Source organism: Silurus aristotelis, assembly GCF_946808225.1.
Source record: "Silurus aristotelis genome assembly, chromosome: 10".
Classification (NCBI taxonomy): Eukaryota; Metazoa; Chordata; class Actinopteri; order Siluriformes; family Siluridae; genus Silurus; species Silurus aristotelis.
Genome location: NC_139583.1, coordinates 2,449,351 through 2,462,435, shown reverse-complemented (window position 1 = coordinate 2,462,435; position 13,085 = coordinate 2,449,351). Strand labels below are relative to the sequence as shown.

Sequence of the window (13,085 nt, the reverse complement as noted above, 5' to 3'; positions counted from 1 at the left end):
TGCTGGACGTGTGCAGTTCCGTTAGAGGGGGCAGAGGAGCACCAATAATCCTTTCAGCAGTTCGAACCTCCTCTGTAGTCTTCTGATGTCTGGTTTTATAGCAGAGACCAAACCAGACGGTTATTGTAGTGCACAGGAAAGACTCCATGATGGCTGAGTAGAACCGTGTGAGCAGTTCCTGTGGCAGGTTGAACTTCTTCAGCTGGTGAAAGCAGTGGAGTCAATGTGATTGTCCCACTTCAGGCCCTGAGAGATGGTATAGAGGAACCTGAATGACTCCACTGCTGCCACACTGCTGTTTATGGTGGTAAATGGGGGGAGTGCAGGGGGGTTTCTCCTGAAATCCACAATTATCTCCACTGTTTTTGAGCGTGTTGTGCTCCAGGTTTTTATAACCGCACCAGGCAGTATAGTGTCGTCTGCAAACTTTAAGAGCTTGACAAAGGGTCTGTAGAGTTGCAGTGGTTGGTGTACAGGGAAAAGAGCAGAGGGGAGAAAACACACCCCTGGGGGACACCAGTGCTGATAGTACGGCTGTTTGACATGAATTTCCACAGTCTCACTAGAGAATGTTGCTAGCTGCTAGCTGTTGGGGGTAAAGATGGTGATCCACTGACAGGAAGAAATCAAAACAGAGCGCTGGGTTAGTTTGGTGTGGAGATGTTGGGATGATGTTATTGAAGGCCGAACTGAAGTCCACGAACAGGATCGTCACAAAAGAAAAAACAAAACACAGAATTTCAGGTTCTAAAAACACCAGGCAGTGGATGAACACCAGCACAGTAAAAGTGTGAATCTCTTGCAATCAACATCCCGCATACAGTAATGTGTACATTCGTGCTGTTCAAATTCATTTGCAAAACAGGAGAAATTCGTCTTCGTGCATTTTTGCTGTAACCCAAACCGTAGTTTCCATCAGAAACACTGAAAGCGTGCGCCATCACTCTTAACACGACTAAACATTATGATCTCGTAGGATTCGTCATTCTGACGGTGATGAGACATTTGTTGACGCAAATTCTTACTGAGAGAGATGAACCGAGGATTGTCAGAAAAGTCCAGACTTTTTGAAGGAAATCCACTGTACAGTTAGTGTGGAGAAATGTGCACCTCCTGCTTTGCAAATCTTGAGAATGATTCAACAAGTTCTCCAAAGCGACTGAGAAAAAAACTGTAAAAGAGCCGTGCTTCAGCTCGTCAATGAGGAATTGCTTTACTTTAGTGTTAACGGCTCTATTTTGCCCCCTAGTGGAATAACAGAAGTATTTGCTCGTGGTGCAGGTGTGAAATGGACCGACATGCACCGCCTGGCTGACCGGGTTCACCTGGAAGAGATGGTTCAGATTGGCATCCTGTGTGGGAACGTGGAGGACATGCTGAAGGTCCACCTGGGTGCTGTGTTTATGCCCCATGGACTTGGCCATCTGCTGGGCATCGACGTGCATGATGTTGGAGGATATCCAGAGGTCAGTGTGTGTCTGGGTGTGTGTATGTATGTATATATATATAATATAATAAATATATACGCTTCTTGTTCAGGGGGTGGAGCGTGTAGACGAGCCGGGTCTCAGGAGCTTGCGCATGGGCCATGTGGTGCAGGAGCGCATGGTCCTCACCGTGGAGCCCGGGATCTACTTCATCCACCACCTGCTGGATCAGGCCTTGGCCTCGCCCCAACAGTGCGCCTTCATCAACGCCGACGTGCTCGCACGCTTCCGCAACTTCGGAGGGGTGAGAACATTTACATTCGCGCCAGTCATCACTCCTAATCCACAGCGACTCACATTTATTTTATACAACTGAGCAGTTGATGGTTAAGGGCCTTGCCCAAGGGCCCAACAGTGGCAGAATGACGCTGTTACTATAGCAACCCCGACTCGCTAAAACGGCACATTATCCTAAACATTCATTGTTATTGTTATAATTGACTCGAGATCTTTTGACGAGTCGGAACATTTTTGCCCACAGGTTCGCATCGAGGACGACATCGCGGTGACGGCGGACGGCGTGGAGCTGCTCACCTGCGTCCCGCGCACCGTGGAGGAGATCGAGGCCTTCATGGCGGACAGGAGCGAGAAATCGTTCTGCAGCTAAAAAGATCTCATGAACATCTGAAGGAAATATCCATGATGCAGATCGTGCAGTTTGATTATACGAATCAGCTTCCCAAATTATACGCTCTCACATGTAGCTCACAATAACATCTCTCTCTTTTCTTTTTTTTACAAATTTTGTAATTATGGATTCATTACAGCTGTCGCTAACCAGAAAAATCACTCGGTAACATCTGATGGTGTGACGTTTCCATTTCGGAGGCGTTCCTCACGTTTTTTTTAGACGATATACCTGATCAGCGTGCTTTATACAATTACATATTTTTTTATGAGGTATGATGGTTTTCTGCTTATGTGCAGATTCCTAAACAAGTTCACATCCTGGGAATATCACGTGTACATCCTCAGCAATCTGTACTGATCATTGTTTCACCTTGTAGTCTGTATTTCTGAGCAAATGTGAATTTGGTTATTGCATGAAACAATAAATATCTTCCGCATCTTCAGGGTGTTTTGTCATGACGTGATACGATTCCCTCGGATTCAACACAATGCGATTTCAATATGTTACAGATGGTTCACTTTTATTTCTTTGCTTCAGACAGTATAATAAAAAAAACAGGTGTTATTTTCCTGTTCTGTGTACAGAAAGGAGCAGCTCTACCTCTGCCATGTTAATCTGTCTCTGTAGATACGTGATGCATCTTATATGTAGCAGCAGTGGTGCTGAGAAAACACGCTCGAGAAACGGTTTAGTGATGAGAAACCTTCTACATGTGGAACATGAGAAACCTTCTACATGTGGAACATAGTTACAATCCGAGTGCAAGTTTTAGTCTCCGCCTCACACTTTAAACATGCACAACACTGCCAGGGGTATAAAAAAAAGAAGCTCGAGTTAGCGCAGTGTCTCTGTAGCTGCACACTCCATACAGGAAACACCATTTATAGTGCACATGCATGACAACTATTTTATATATTATTTAACAAAACAGGCATTTTAATTAAAGTTGTCCTAAAAATGAAATCAAATGTTGATCACATTTAACGTTAATAATAAATTAACTGAACTGTGACTTAAAAACCGAGGTACGTACTGTGATTTTTGTGTGCCAGTTCACCCCTGATGCAGCAGCAGGTAAAGAGGGATGTGGCGAAAGCCAAGGAAAAGGCAAATGAGGAGCTGAAGGAGAAGTTGGACACTAAGGAAGGAGAAAAGGATTTATACCGATTGGCCAGGCAGAGGAACCGAGCTGGGACGGATGTGCTGCAAGTTAGAGCAATAAAGGATGGAGAGGGAAATGTGTTGACTAGTGAGGAGAGTGTGTTGAGAAGATGGAGGGAGTATTTTGATCAGCTGATGAATGAGGAAAATGAGAGAGAGAGAAGGTTGTATGGTGTGGAGTTAGTGAAGCAGGAAGTGGATAAGCTTAGTAGGGAGGAAGTGAGAGCAGCGATTAAGAGGATGAAGAGTGGAAAGTTGGTTGGACCAGATGACATACCGGTAGAAGCGTGGAGATGTTTAGGAGAGATGCAGTGGAGATTTTATCAGGATTTTGGAAGGTGAGAGGATGCCTGAGGAATGGAGAAGGAGTGTGCTGGTACCGATCTTTAAGCATAAGGGAGATGTGCAGATCTGCAGTAACTACAGGGGAGTAAAGTTGATCAGTCACACCATGACGTTATAGGAAAGAGTAGTGGAAGCCAGGCTGAGAGAAGAGGTGACTATCTGTGAGCAGCAGTATGGTTTCATGCCGAGGAAGAGCACCACAGATGCCTTATTTGCTTTAAGAATGTTGATGGAGAAGTATAAAGAAGGTCAGAAGGAGTTGCATTGTGTGTTTGTGGATTTAGAGAAAGCGTACGACAGGGTGGAGAGAGGAGTTGTGGTATTGTATGAGGAGGTCTGGTGTGTCAGAGAAGTATGTGAGGGTGGTGCAGGACATGTATTAGGACAGTGTGACAGCAGTGAAGTGTGCAGTAGGAACAACAGACTGGTTCAAGGTGGAGGTTGGACTGCATCAAGGATCGGCCCTGAGCCCTTTTCTGTTTGCAGTGGTGATGGACAGGTTGATGGACGAGGTCAGACAGGTGTCTCTGTGGACTATGATGTTTGTGGATGATATTGTGATTTCTGTTGAGAGCAGGTTGAGAAGAGCCTGGATAGGTGGGGGTGCACGCTGAAGAGCAGGGGGTTTATGGATTTGGTGAGGGAAGTCATGCAGGTAGTTGGTTTAAAAGAGGCAGATGTAGGGAAATAGTAGTATGGAGACTGATGATTCACTGTGGTGCCCCCTAATGGGAGCAGCCGAAAGAAAAAGAAGAAGAATATATATATATATATATATATATATATATATATATATATATATATATATATATATATATATACTGGAGATCAGAATGAGAGAACAATGTATAAACAATTGAACAATTCTGAAATAATGTCATCTTCACTGCTCAACAGTTGAAGGAGTTTTTGTCCTGTCTATACCATGCTACCAAAACACCTTTTCCACAAAATAACTAAGGCATTAAAAAAAACATTATTCTGCAGAAAACAAACTAATCAAAATTAGAGAACACTTTCAGATACCTCCCAGTTATTGGTGTGAATCTGGTACCTGGTGCTAATTTCCTTGATTATCTGTCAACCCCTATTTAACTGGCAGCCTAACTTCCAGTTTCACTGACTATGCAAGATGGTGGGCTGTTCTAAAGTGACTGAAAGCCTCCGGCAGCAGGTTGTCCAGATGAAGGCTACGACCCTATCAGCCATAGCAAGACAAGTTGGTCGTTCCAAATCTGTGATTTCAAGAATATTGAATCTTTACAACATCACAAACTCATTCAAGTCCGCCAAGAAGGTTGGTCGTCCACGGAATACAAATACAAGAGAGGACAGGATCCTGCGGAGGATCTCAATAAGCAATCGTTTCCACACTGTAGCTGGAATTGCTCACCAGTTCAGCGCTGAACAGGATAAGGATCTGTCTCGTCATACAGTGTCTCGACGTTTAAGAGCATTTGGACTGAAAGCCCACTCTGCAGTGACCAAACCTCTCATTAGCAGAAAGAACCAAAAGGTTAGACTAAGCTTTGCTGAGGAGCATGTTGTTTGGCAAGAGGAGAACTGGTCCCAAGTTCACTTCAGTGATAAAAGCAAGTTTAATTTATTTGGGTCCGATGGGAAACATTATGTTCAGCGACAAACTGGAGAAAGACTGAACCCAAAGTGTGTAAAGAAGTCAGTGGAGGAGGAAGTGTGATGGTTTGGGGCATGGTTTCTGCAGCAGGAGTTGGGCCTCTTATACAGCTACATGGCAGAGTGAATGCAAATGTTTATCAAAACCTTCTTCAACAACATATGGTTCCTTCCCTGTGTTCATCACCCAATCAGCCCGCAGTGTTCATGCAGGACAACGCTCCATGTCACACAGCAAAACGGGTAAAGCAGTTCCTTGAAACTGAAAACATAAAAATAATGACATGGCCTGCCCAGAGTCCTGATCTCAACCCAATAGAGAACCTCTGGAAAATCCTTGGTGACAAAGTTATGGCCAAGAAACCCACTACAGTTACCGAACTGTGGAGGAGACTGGAAGAAGAGTGTGAGAGCCTAGTGCTGTCCTGTGTCTGCAGATGTGCTGAAGTCATTCAGCGCAGAGGCCTGGACACTTCTTACTAATTGCTGACTGTTGTAGCCTTCAGAACATTTATGTTCTGATCTTGTGAATGTTGTAATCTTTTTCCATGCTACAGTCATTGTTGTTCTCTAATTTTGATCAGTGTGTTTTCTGCAAAATAATGTTGTTGTTTTTTTTTTAATGCCTTAGTTATTTTGTGGAAAAGGTGTTTTGGTAGCATGGTATAGACAGGACAAAAACTCCTTCAACAGTTGAGCAGTGAAGATGACATTATTTCAGAATTGTTCAATTGTTCATAAATTGTTCTCTAATTTTGATCTCCAGTGTATATATACATTTTAAGTAACATGTTAAAACTATTCATCCACCAGTAACTTTATTTTATGAGCATTATAAAAAGATCTAACAAATACAGACACACACATGAACATTATTGAAAATAATGTATGTTACAATTTTCAGCATTATAATCAGAATTCTTTTCCTGTTTTATTAAAATTCACAAGTTTGATAAGACTCCAGAGAAAAAAAGGGCGTTTCTGTATGACTTTTATGACTGTAGAGGGCATTGTGGATCCTTCTGAATGGAGTAGTGAGGAAAATATGTGATCCTATCTGCACCGCATAGCTGAGGTTTTAGATCTTTGGATCTGGCTGGCCTGCGAAGTTCAATACATCCTTTCACATTCCTCAGGCAAACCTGAATTAGATTCCTTTCTCTTTCTTCTTAAAAAACCTCTCATGGTATAGTGAGGATTATTTTTTTTATTGATTAAAGGACAATATGTCAAATATTTTATCCAGTTATTTCTACATTTACTGCTGTGGAATTCGGTTCCTGTTCTCACTTACGTTATAGCAGCTGTAAACAGTCTTTTAATAACAAGAATCTGTTTTTAGGAAGAAACTGAACCTAGAACCCCTCTATCCTGAAGATTCCGGTTACCACCAAATGGGTCATGTGATCTCAGGTGAGCGGAGCTTTTTTTTTTCTTTTTTCTTATATCTCTTTTAGAGTTAATGCCCTCAAGTATGAAGGCGCTGATGAAACCCATAACACCGTCAGGGAACCGAAGCCGAACCTGGCGCACATCACATTGATCAAATGATAAAAAGAAAAGTAATGAAACAATAGATTGTCTTCAGGAGCACTCAGTGTTGTCATGGATGGGCTCTTAATTTCCTCAAGGGGCAGAAAAATAAGTTATGACCTTGATGGGGGGAAACGACTCTCCGGGGTTCGCCTGCTTATCAAACAGGCATCGTTTTCACCATGTTCCAGAGAATTGTGATCCAATAAAGTGGTAAATCGAATCTTCCTGTTTCTTCATTATCCTTGAGCAACGTCTAAATGGGTGGAGATGAAGAATAATAGAAAAACAAAGCCTTGAATTTTAACTCTGATATACACAAGGCTCTCTTTCGACATGTCACGTTTTATCCGTGTCCCTTTTTGTCCGAATGCAATCTTTTTTTTTTTTTTTTTTACAGGAATCTCATCTATTTTCTGTGTCTTCTGACACACAAAACCATAATACTGTCTACAGGAGGATGATTGAGTTATCAGTGAAGTATTCTTTTAATCAGAACCTCTGCATACACATTGTTTGTTGCCAAATCATCCCTTTCATTTCTCTGATTTGAGATTTCAAATCTAACCCTAACCCTAGATTTCTTCTCAGTAAGGAATCAAAAAGCAGGACAGATCAATGATCTATTTTAGATCATCCCCCCTGTCCTCTACTTCTGCCTCTTTCAAACCAACCACCTGCATGTCTTCCCTCACCAGATCCATAAACATCCTGGTCTTCCTCTTTTCCTCCATCCTGGTGGCTCCATCTTCAGCATCCATCCACACTTCTGCTAGAGATGATGTATGTGGAGCGATCAACAAAACCTCTTTAAACCTCTTTACTCTTCTAACCTGATTGTTCTGACTGAATTAATCAGCGTTACCTCAGGGTAGCGCCAGTGAGCATGGCGGCCATCTTTGAGGTTTTCAATTTAACTGAATCCGAATCACGATCTGTTACTATAGCAACGACGACTGGACGCTAACTTCATGATGTATAAGATGTAAAGGTGAATTATTTTCCCAGATCTGAAGAGATGTAACATACATACAGCTATAAAGTGTGAGGGAGAGGACAGTGTGTGTGAGAGGGTCAGTGTGATCCTGCTGCATGACCTCTGTCTCTCTGAGGGACAACATCGTGACCTCGGGTCCTGAGAGAACAGAGCCAGAATGTTAATGGAGAGTCGGCTGTTAGAATCACACTGACAGGAAGTCACAACTCTGTCACTTCCTCAGGATGAGTGTTTAGCGTATAGGCTTTTGCAGGTCACTGCATATACTGGCGCACACACACACACACGCATTTAGCATGATACCTATCTGTTTTTCTGTCTCTCTTTTCTATCTGTCTGTTAAGTTTTGTCTCTTAGCTTTGCCTGAGGTGGTGTTTAACCCCACAAGGGCTCCAGATCTGTCAGCTTTCCACCTGCTTTTCCACCCAATGCTCCATCTGCTATGATCTAAGCTTTGGATATTAAGTCGGAATATCAGTGCAACATTAGCGCTAGTTAGTTTTCTTCTTTCTTCTGTGTAATCAAACATGAATCAAACATGTATTGTATTGGAGTATTGGGACACCTGACTTTTCCAACCATATGTGGTTCTTTCCCAAACTGTTGCCACAAAGTTGAAGGCACCCAGATGTATTGGACGTCTTTGAATGTGGGAGCATGAAGATTTCCCTTCACTTAAACTGAGAGACCGCTGTGGCAATCCTGTGCACAAAACAGTGGACGATCTCCTGCTATAGAGCTCTGACTTCAACTCTGACCTGCACTCCAGGCCTCCTTACCTTCTCACCCACATCAGTACCTGACTTTACTAACACCCTTGTGTCAAAATAAGCACAAATGTCCTCAAGCTCACTCCGAAATCTAGTGGAGCATCTTTCCAGAAGAGTGGAGGGAATTATAAGAGTAAATTGAGACTAAATGTAGAACATGATGTTCAAAAAGCACATACCATACTCATGACCAGGTGTCCACAAACTTTTGGCAGTATGGTGTAAAGGTGTTTTAAAGCATAAAATGTAACGACAGACATGTATGACATTTTCTTTAACTAAAAAAATGTATTCATTGACAATTTGTTCACACACACACACACACACACACACATACACACACACACACACACTAAACCCCTCCTACAAGCTTCATTCTCAGTTGAGAAGATTGATGTTCACTTGCACATAATGGAAGTGACCCACAAATCGCCGGCTGCCTCGAGGCCGTACATTTCCTCCTCCTTCTGACATCAAAAGCTTCAATTTACCACTAAACCATCATTCTGCACCATCAACATCCACGTCTCGCGCTCTGCCGTCTCAGTCAGGCTCAGAACAAAAACGAGGGAATGTTCCCTTTTTCTCTCCGTCTGATCAAACAGATTGTATTCAATTGATGGGTTTTGAACAGCAATAATGGTTTGGATAATGAGGCACTTGAACGCAGCCTTGAGAGTCTCTCGTACATGCCTCGCTCTCACATTTACATTCTGTTTCTGCTTTCCTTATCCATCTCTCTCTCTCTCTCTCTCTCTCTCTCTCTCTCTCTCTCTCTCTCTCTCTCTCTCTCTCTCTCTCTTTCTCTCCCTCCTCCAGTGGCAGTATCTGCCATGAAGCATCCTTTGAAGGAACCGGCCTTCAAAACCTTATTACCACAAGAATCGCTTCTCATTACGACGAGGAGAAACATCTTATTATTGTGAGAAACGTGTGGTCAAGATGTTTCCTCGTCATTACCAGATGATGATTTTTATTTTTTATTTTTTTCCGCAAACATTTTAAAACAACATAATTTTTCATAATAGCTTTTCTCCACACGCGGGCGTGTTACGGATCTCCTGCGTGGTTCTTTTTTGATGTAAGACACAAAGTCTCTGAGGTAATGATTGAAAAGTTGGGGGTTCAAGCCCCAGCACTTCCAAGCTGCTACTGTTGGGCCCTTAACCCTTTCTGCCTCCAGGGGGCTGTATGTCTGTTGACCCTGTGCTCTGACCCCAGTTTTCACTTGCATGTGACAAATAAATGCATCTCGTAAAGCAAACACGAGGCCTTCAAAGAACATGAACAAAATAAAGTCTTTGTTCACTTTCTTCAAAGTGAACAAACGGTATGGTTTGTGTTGAGACAAAAAGTCCTTTAGCTTTAATGTTCACTGCTCATTAACAAAGCAATGAGCATTTCAGCTGAAAATTAATGAATACTGTAACATACAAGTTTTACAGTAACATAATCCACTCATTTAACAGTGATGATCAACGTAACATAAAAAAAAATTATAAAGGCAGTAATGTATAGAGTTAAATGGTTATTAAATAATATTTTGATTTTATCTTTTATTATTTTATTTGAGTTTTCCTAATGTAATGCCTTTTTTTTTTTTTTTTTTTTTGGGTGGATAATATTGATTTTAAATTCTGATATTGAAAAATGATGCCCCTCTTTGAAAAATTTATATTTCAATAACTGTTTTAAATTTTCTAGGAATTGTTGAAAAACCTTTCTGTACCATTTCAGTATTTTGTACTGTGCAGTGTTATACTGCTTTATTCAAAAATAAAAGTAGACACAAAGGGTAGAAGGACGTCTTTCTCTTTTCTGTAGGACTATAAATAGTGGAGTATTTTAACTTGTTAAAACCATATGAAAAAAATCATAGGAACATAGAAAACATGTCAAATGTTTAAAGTGAGATAATAAACCATATTAAAGATAAAATAAGGTCATTTTAAATTTGATGGCTGCAACACGTCTCAAAAGATCTGGGACGGAGCAACAAAAGTCTGGAAAAAGTAATTGTTATTAAAATTTAACAGTTGGAAACTGTATATATATATTTATTATTATTATTATTATTATTATTATTATTATTATTATTATTATTATTATTATTATTATTATTATTATTATTATTATTATTAAATATGATTCCAGTTTAACTGTTCACATCAAATAGAAACTGATCTTTTCCACCCAGCTAAAGAACACATAATATTCTAAGTCAGTGTTTTTCCAGTTTGACTGCAAGTCAACACATCATTTGCCATCAAGAAAATAGTTGGTGAAGATCTCACTCATAATCTAGACAACAAGGTGGTTGAGCAACATACCAGTAGCACCGGATTGTCATTTGAATACAGGCCAGTCACTGACTGTGAGGCAGTTCCAGAGGCTGGTACACCCTGGTGGTCTCATACATCAACCACCAGGGGGTCTCCGGTCTCTCCCCCTGTACCGGCTGGTGCGGCAGGTCATCTGATCCTGTACTTAAAGGGTTTGTGAAATTTCTGCCCCGGGGACCATTCTTTCCCGACCTACACACCAAGGTGTTTAGGTCCTGGGAGACCCCATATGCAGCCCGTACCTTTGCCCCTTATTCGCTATGCGCGTATATAGAATGGGTTTAGGGAGTGCGGCTATATGGAGATGCCCAGGGTTGAAGAGACGCTAACTGGCTATCTCTCCCCAGGTGATGCATCGCTGAAGGCTCCGGTATTGCCTACAAAGGCCAATTTGTCTCTATGAGGTATGGCTTACGCCCGGCATCAAGATGTCGTTCTCGCCCACATGAAGGAATTGGGGTTAAGACTAACCCCAGCTTTCTCCAGTACAGAGAACCACCTTCTTGGGCGTAGTGTGGGACTTGACCATGTTGCGGGCACAATTATCTCCTGCCTGAATCGAAGTCATCCTCACTGCAGTCAAGAGAGTAAAAGCAAGCCAGTCACTGACAGTGAGGCAGTTCCAGAGGCTGCTTGGTTTTATGGCGGCAGCGTCCAGTGTGATGCCACTCCTCCCCCATTTGTGAACCCTCCAGTGGTGGCTCAGAGACACCACTGGAGGGTTCACAAATGGGGGAGGAGTGGCATTTGTGAACCCTCCAGTGGTGGCTCAGAGACAGAGGGTTCTCCTGAAAGGGCAATCCGTTCCGTACTATCAAGGTCTCGCGGCGAGTTCTGCAGGCCTTAGAAGTATAGAGAGAACCTACTTTCCTATCTCCATGCCTCGTCCAGGGAGCTCGTTGTCGTCATGTAACACTAACAACGGACGCATGCCTCATGGGGTGGGGAGCGGTCATGAGTGGCCGCTCCGTCCAAGGTCAATGGGACAAGTCACATCTTTCATGGCACATAAACTGCCTGGAGATAATGGCCATGTTCTTGGCACTGAAACACTTCCACTCTGACCTGAGAGGTCTCCACGTGTTGGTCTGTACTGACAACATGTCGGTGGTCTCATCAACCACCAGGGGGGTCTCCGGTCTCTCCCCCTGTACCGGCTGGTGAGGCAGGTCATCTGATCCTGTAGCGTGGACGATGGTGATTCTTAACCAATCTACATTTGACGCGTCTTTTCAGATGACTGTAAGACGTGTTGTAAAAGATAATATACTGATTATAAGTATGTGTGGATCTGAGAAGGATCTTAAAGGGTTTGTGAAATTATGTAATGACAGAATGTTGAAGAGCTCAATGTGAATTTAGGGAGCTGGAACTGGAAAACAGAAGACTTCGGAAGAAGAAATCAGCACGCTCAAACCAGGAAGTGCCGTAATGAGGTACTGAATGATGGTGCATTACTAAACTATTAGCTGTTACAACAGATTAATGGTTATGATGTGTCAAAGATAAAAAGATAAACTATTTCTTATGTCATAAAATTTATGTTGTTATAATACAGTGGTGCCAAACCTGTTCCTGTGAAGGGCCAACAATCAAACATGATTGAAGGCAGGAAGCAAATTTGCATTATACCAAACTGTATTATATTAAAATGAAAGTTGCCATGGTTTCTCTCAGTTATGATTTCATAATATTTAGAAATAAATAAATAAGTTGGGAAACATGACTCTGTAGTTCAATTAAGCTTATAAACAGTATAATATAACTATAGAAACAATTTTATTTATAGTATAATACAGTTCATGGCCTAATACAACTATTCAGACTATAAGCAATAATAGCAGTACGCTTGTAATATCAGTGAAATCTAATGAGAGCCCTGAAGTTCCTCCTTATTGTCAGGGATTCACCCTGCCACGCCCCCCTCTGTAGCTGTCAGGGATTCACCCTGCCACGCCCCCGTCTGTAGCTGTCAGAGATCCACCCTGCCACGCCCCCCTCAATAGCAGTCACGCTGCTTCCCAAGATTACCGACAGCTGTGGCTCATGAAAGATCAGACTACATAAACTCACGTTCTTGAGTCACAGGCTGTCGGTCGTTATATTGTCAAGCTGGACAATCGCGTGGCTGCTCGACCGCCGGCTGTATATGCGAATTCCACTTCCGACTTGGATTACTCATTG

At 42.2% G+C, this 13,085-nt stretch overlaps 1 protein-coding gene across 1 annotated transcript in view; it reads left to right on the top strand.

The window, feature by feature from the left end:
• The window catches only part of pepd (peptidase D), a 46,865-nt gene extending 44,305 nt beyond the window's left edge, over positions 1–2,560 (top strand). Inside the window, exons 13-15 of the mRNA XM_083552437.1 lie at positions 1,282–1,466; positions 1,540–1,731; positions 1,969–2,560. Of these exons, the coding sequence (XP_083408563.1) occupies positions 1,282–1,466; positions 1,540–1,731; positions 1,969–2,094 (503 nt within the window). The 3' untranslated portion in view covers positions 2,095–2,560. The remainder of the gene's footprint in view (positions 1–1,281; positions 1,467–1,539; positions 1,732–1,968) is intronic.
• The last annotated feature ends 10,525 nt before the right edge of the window (positions 2,561–13,085 follow it).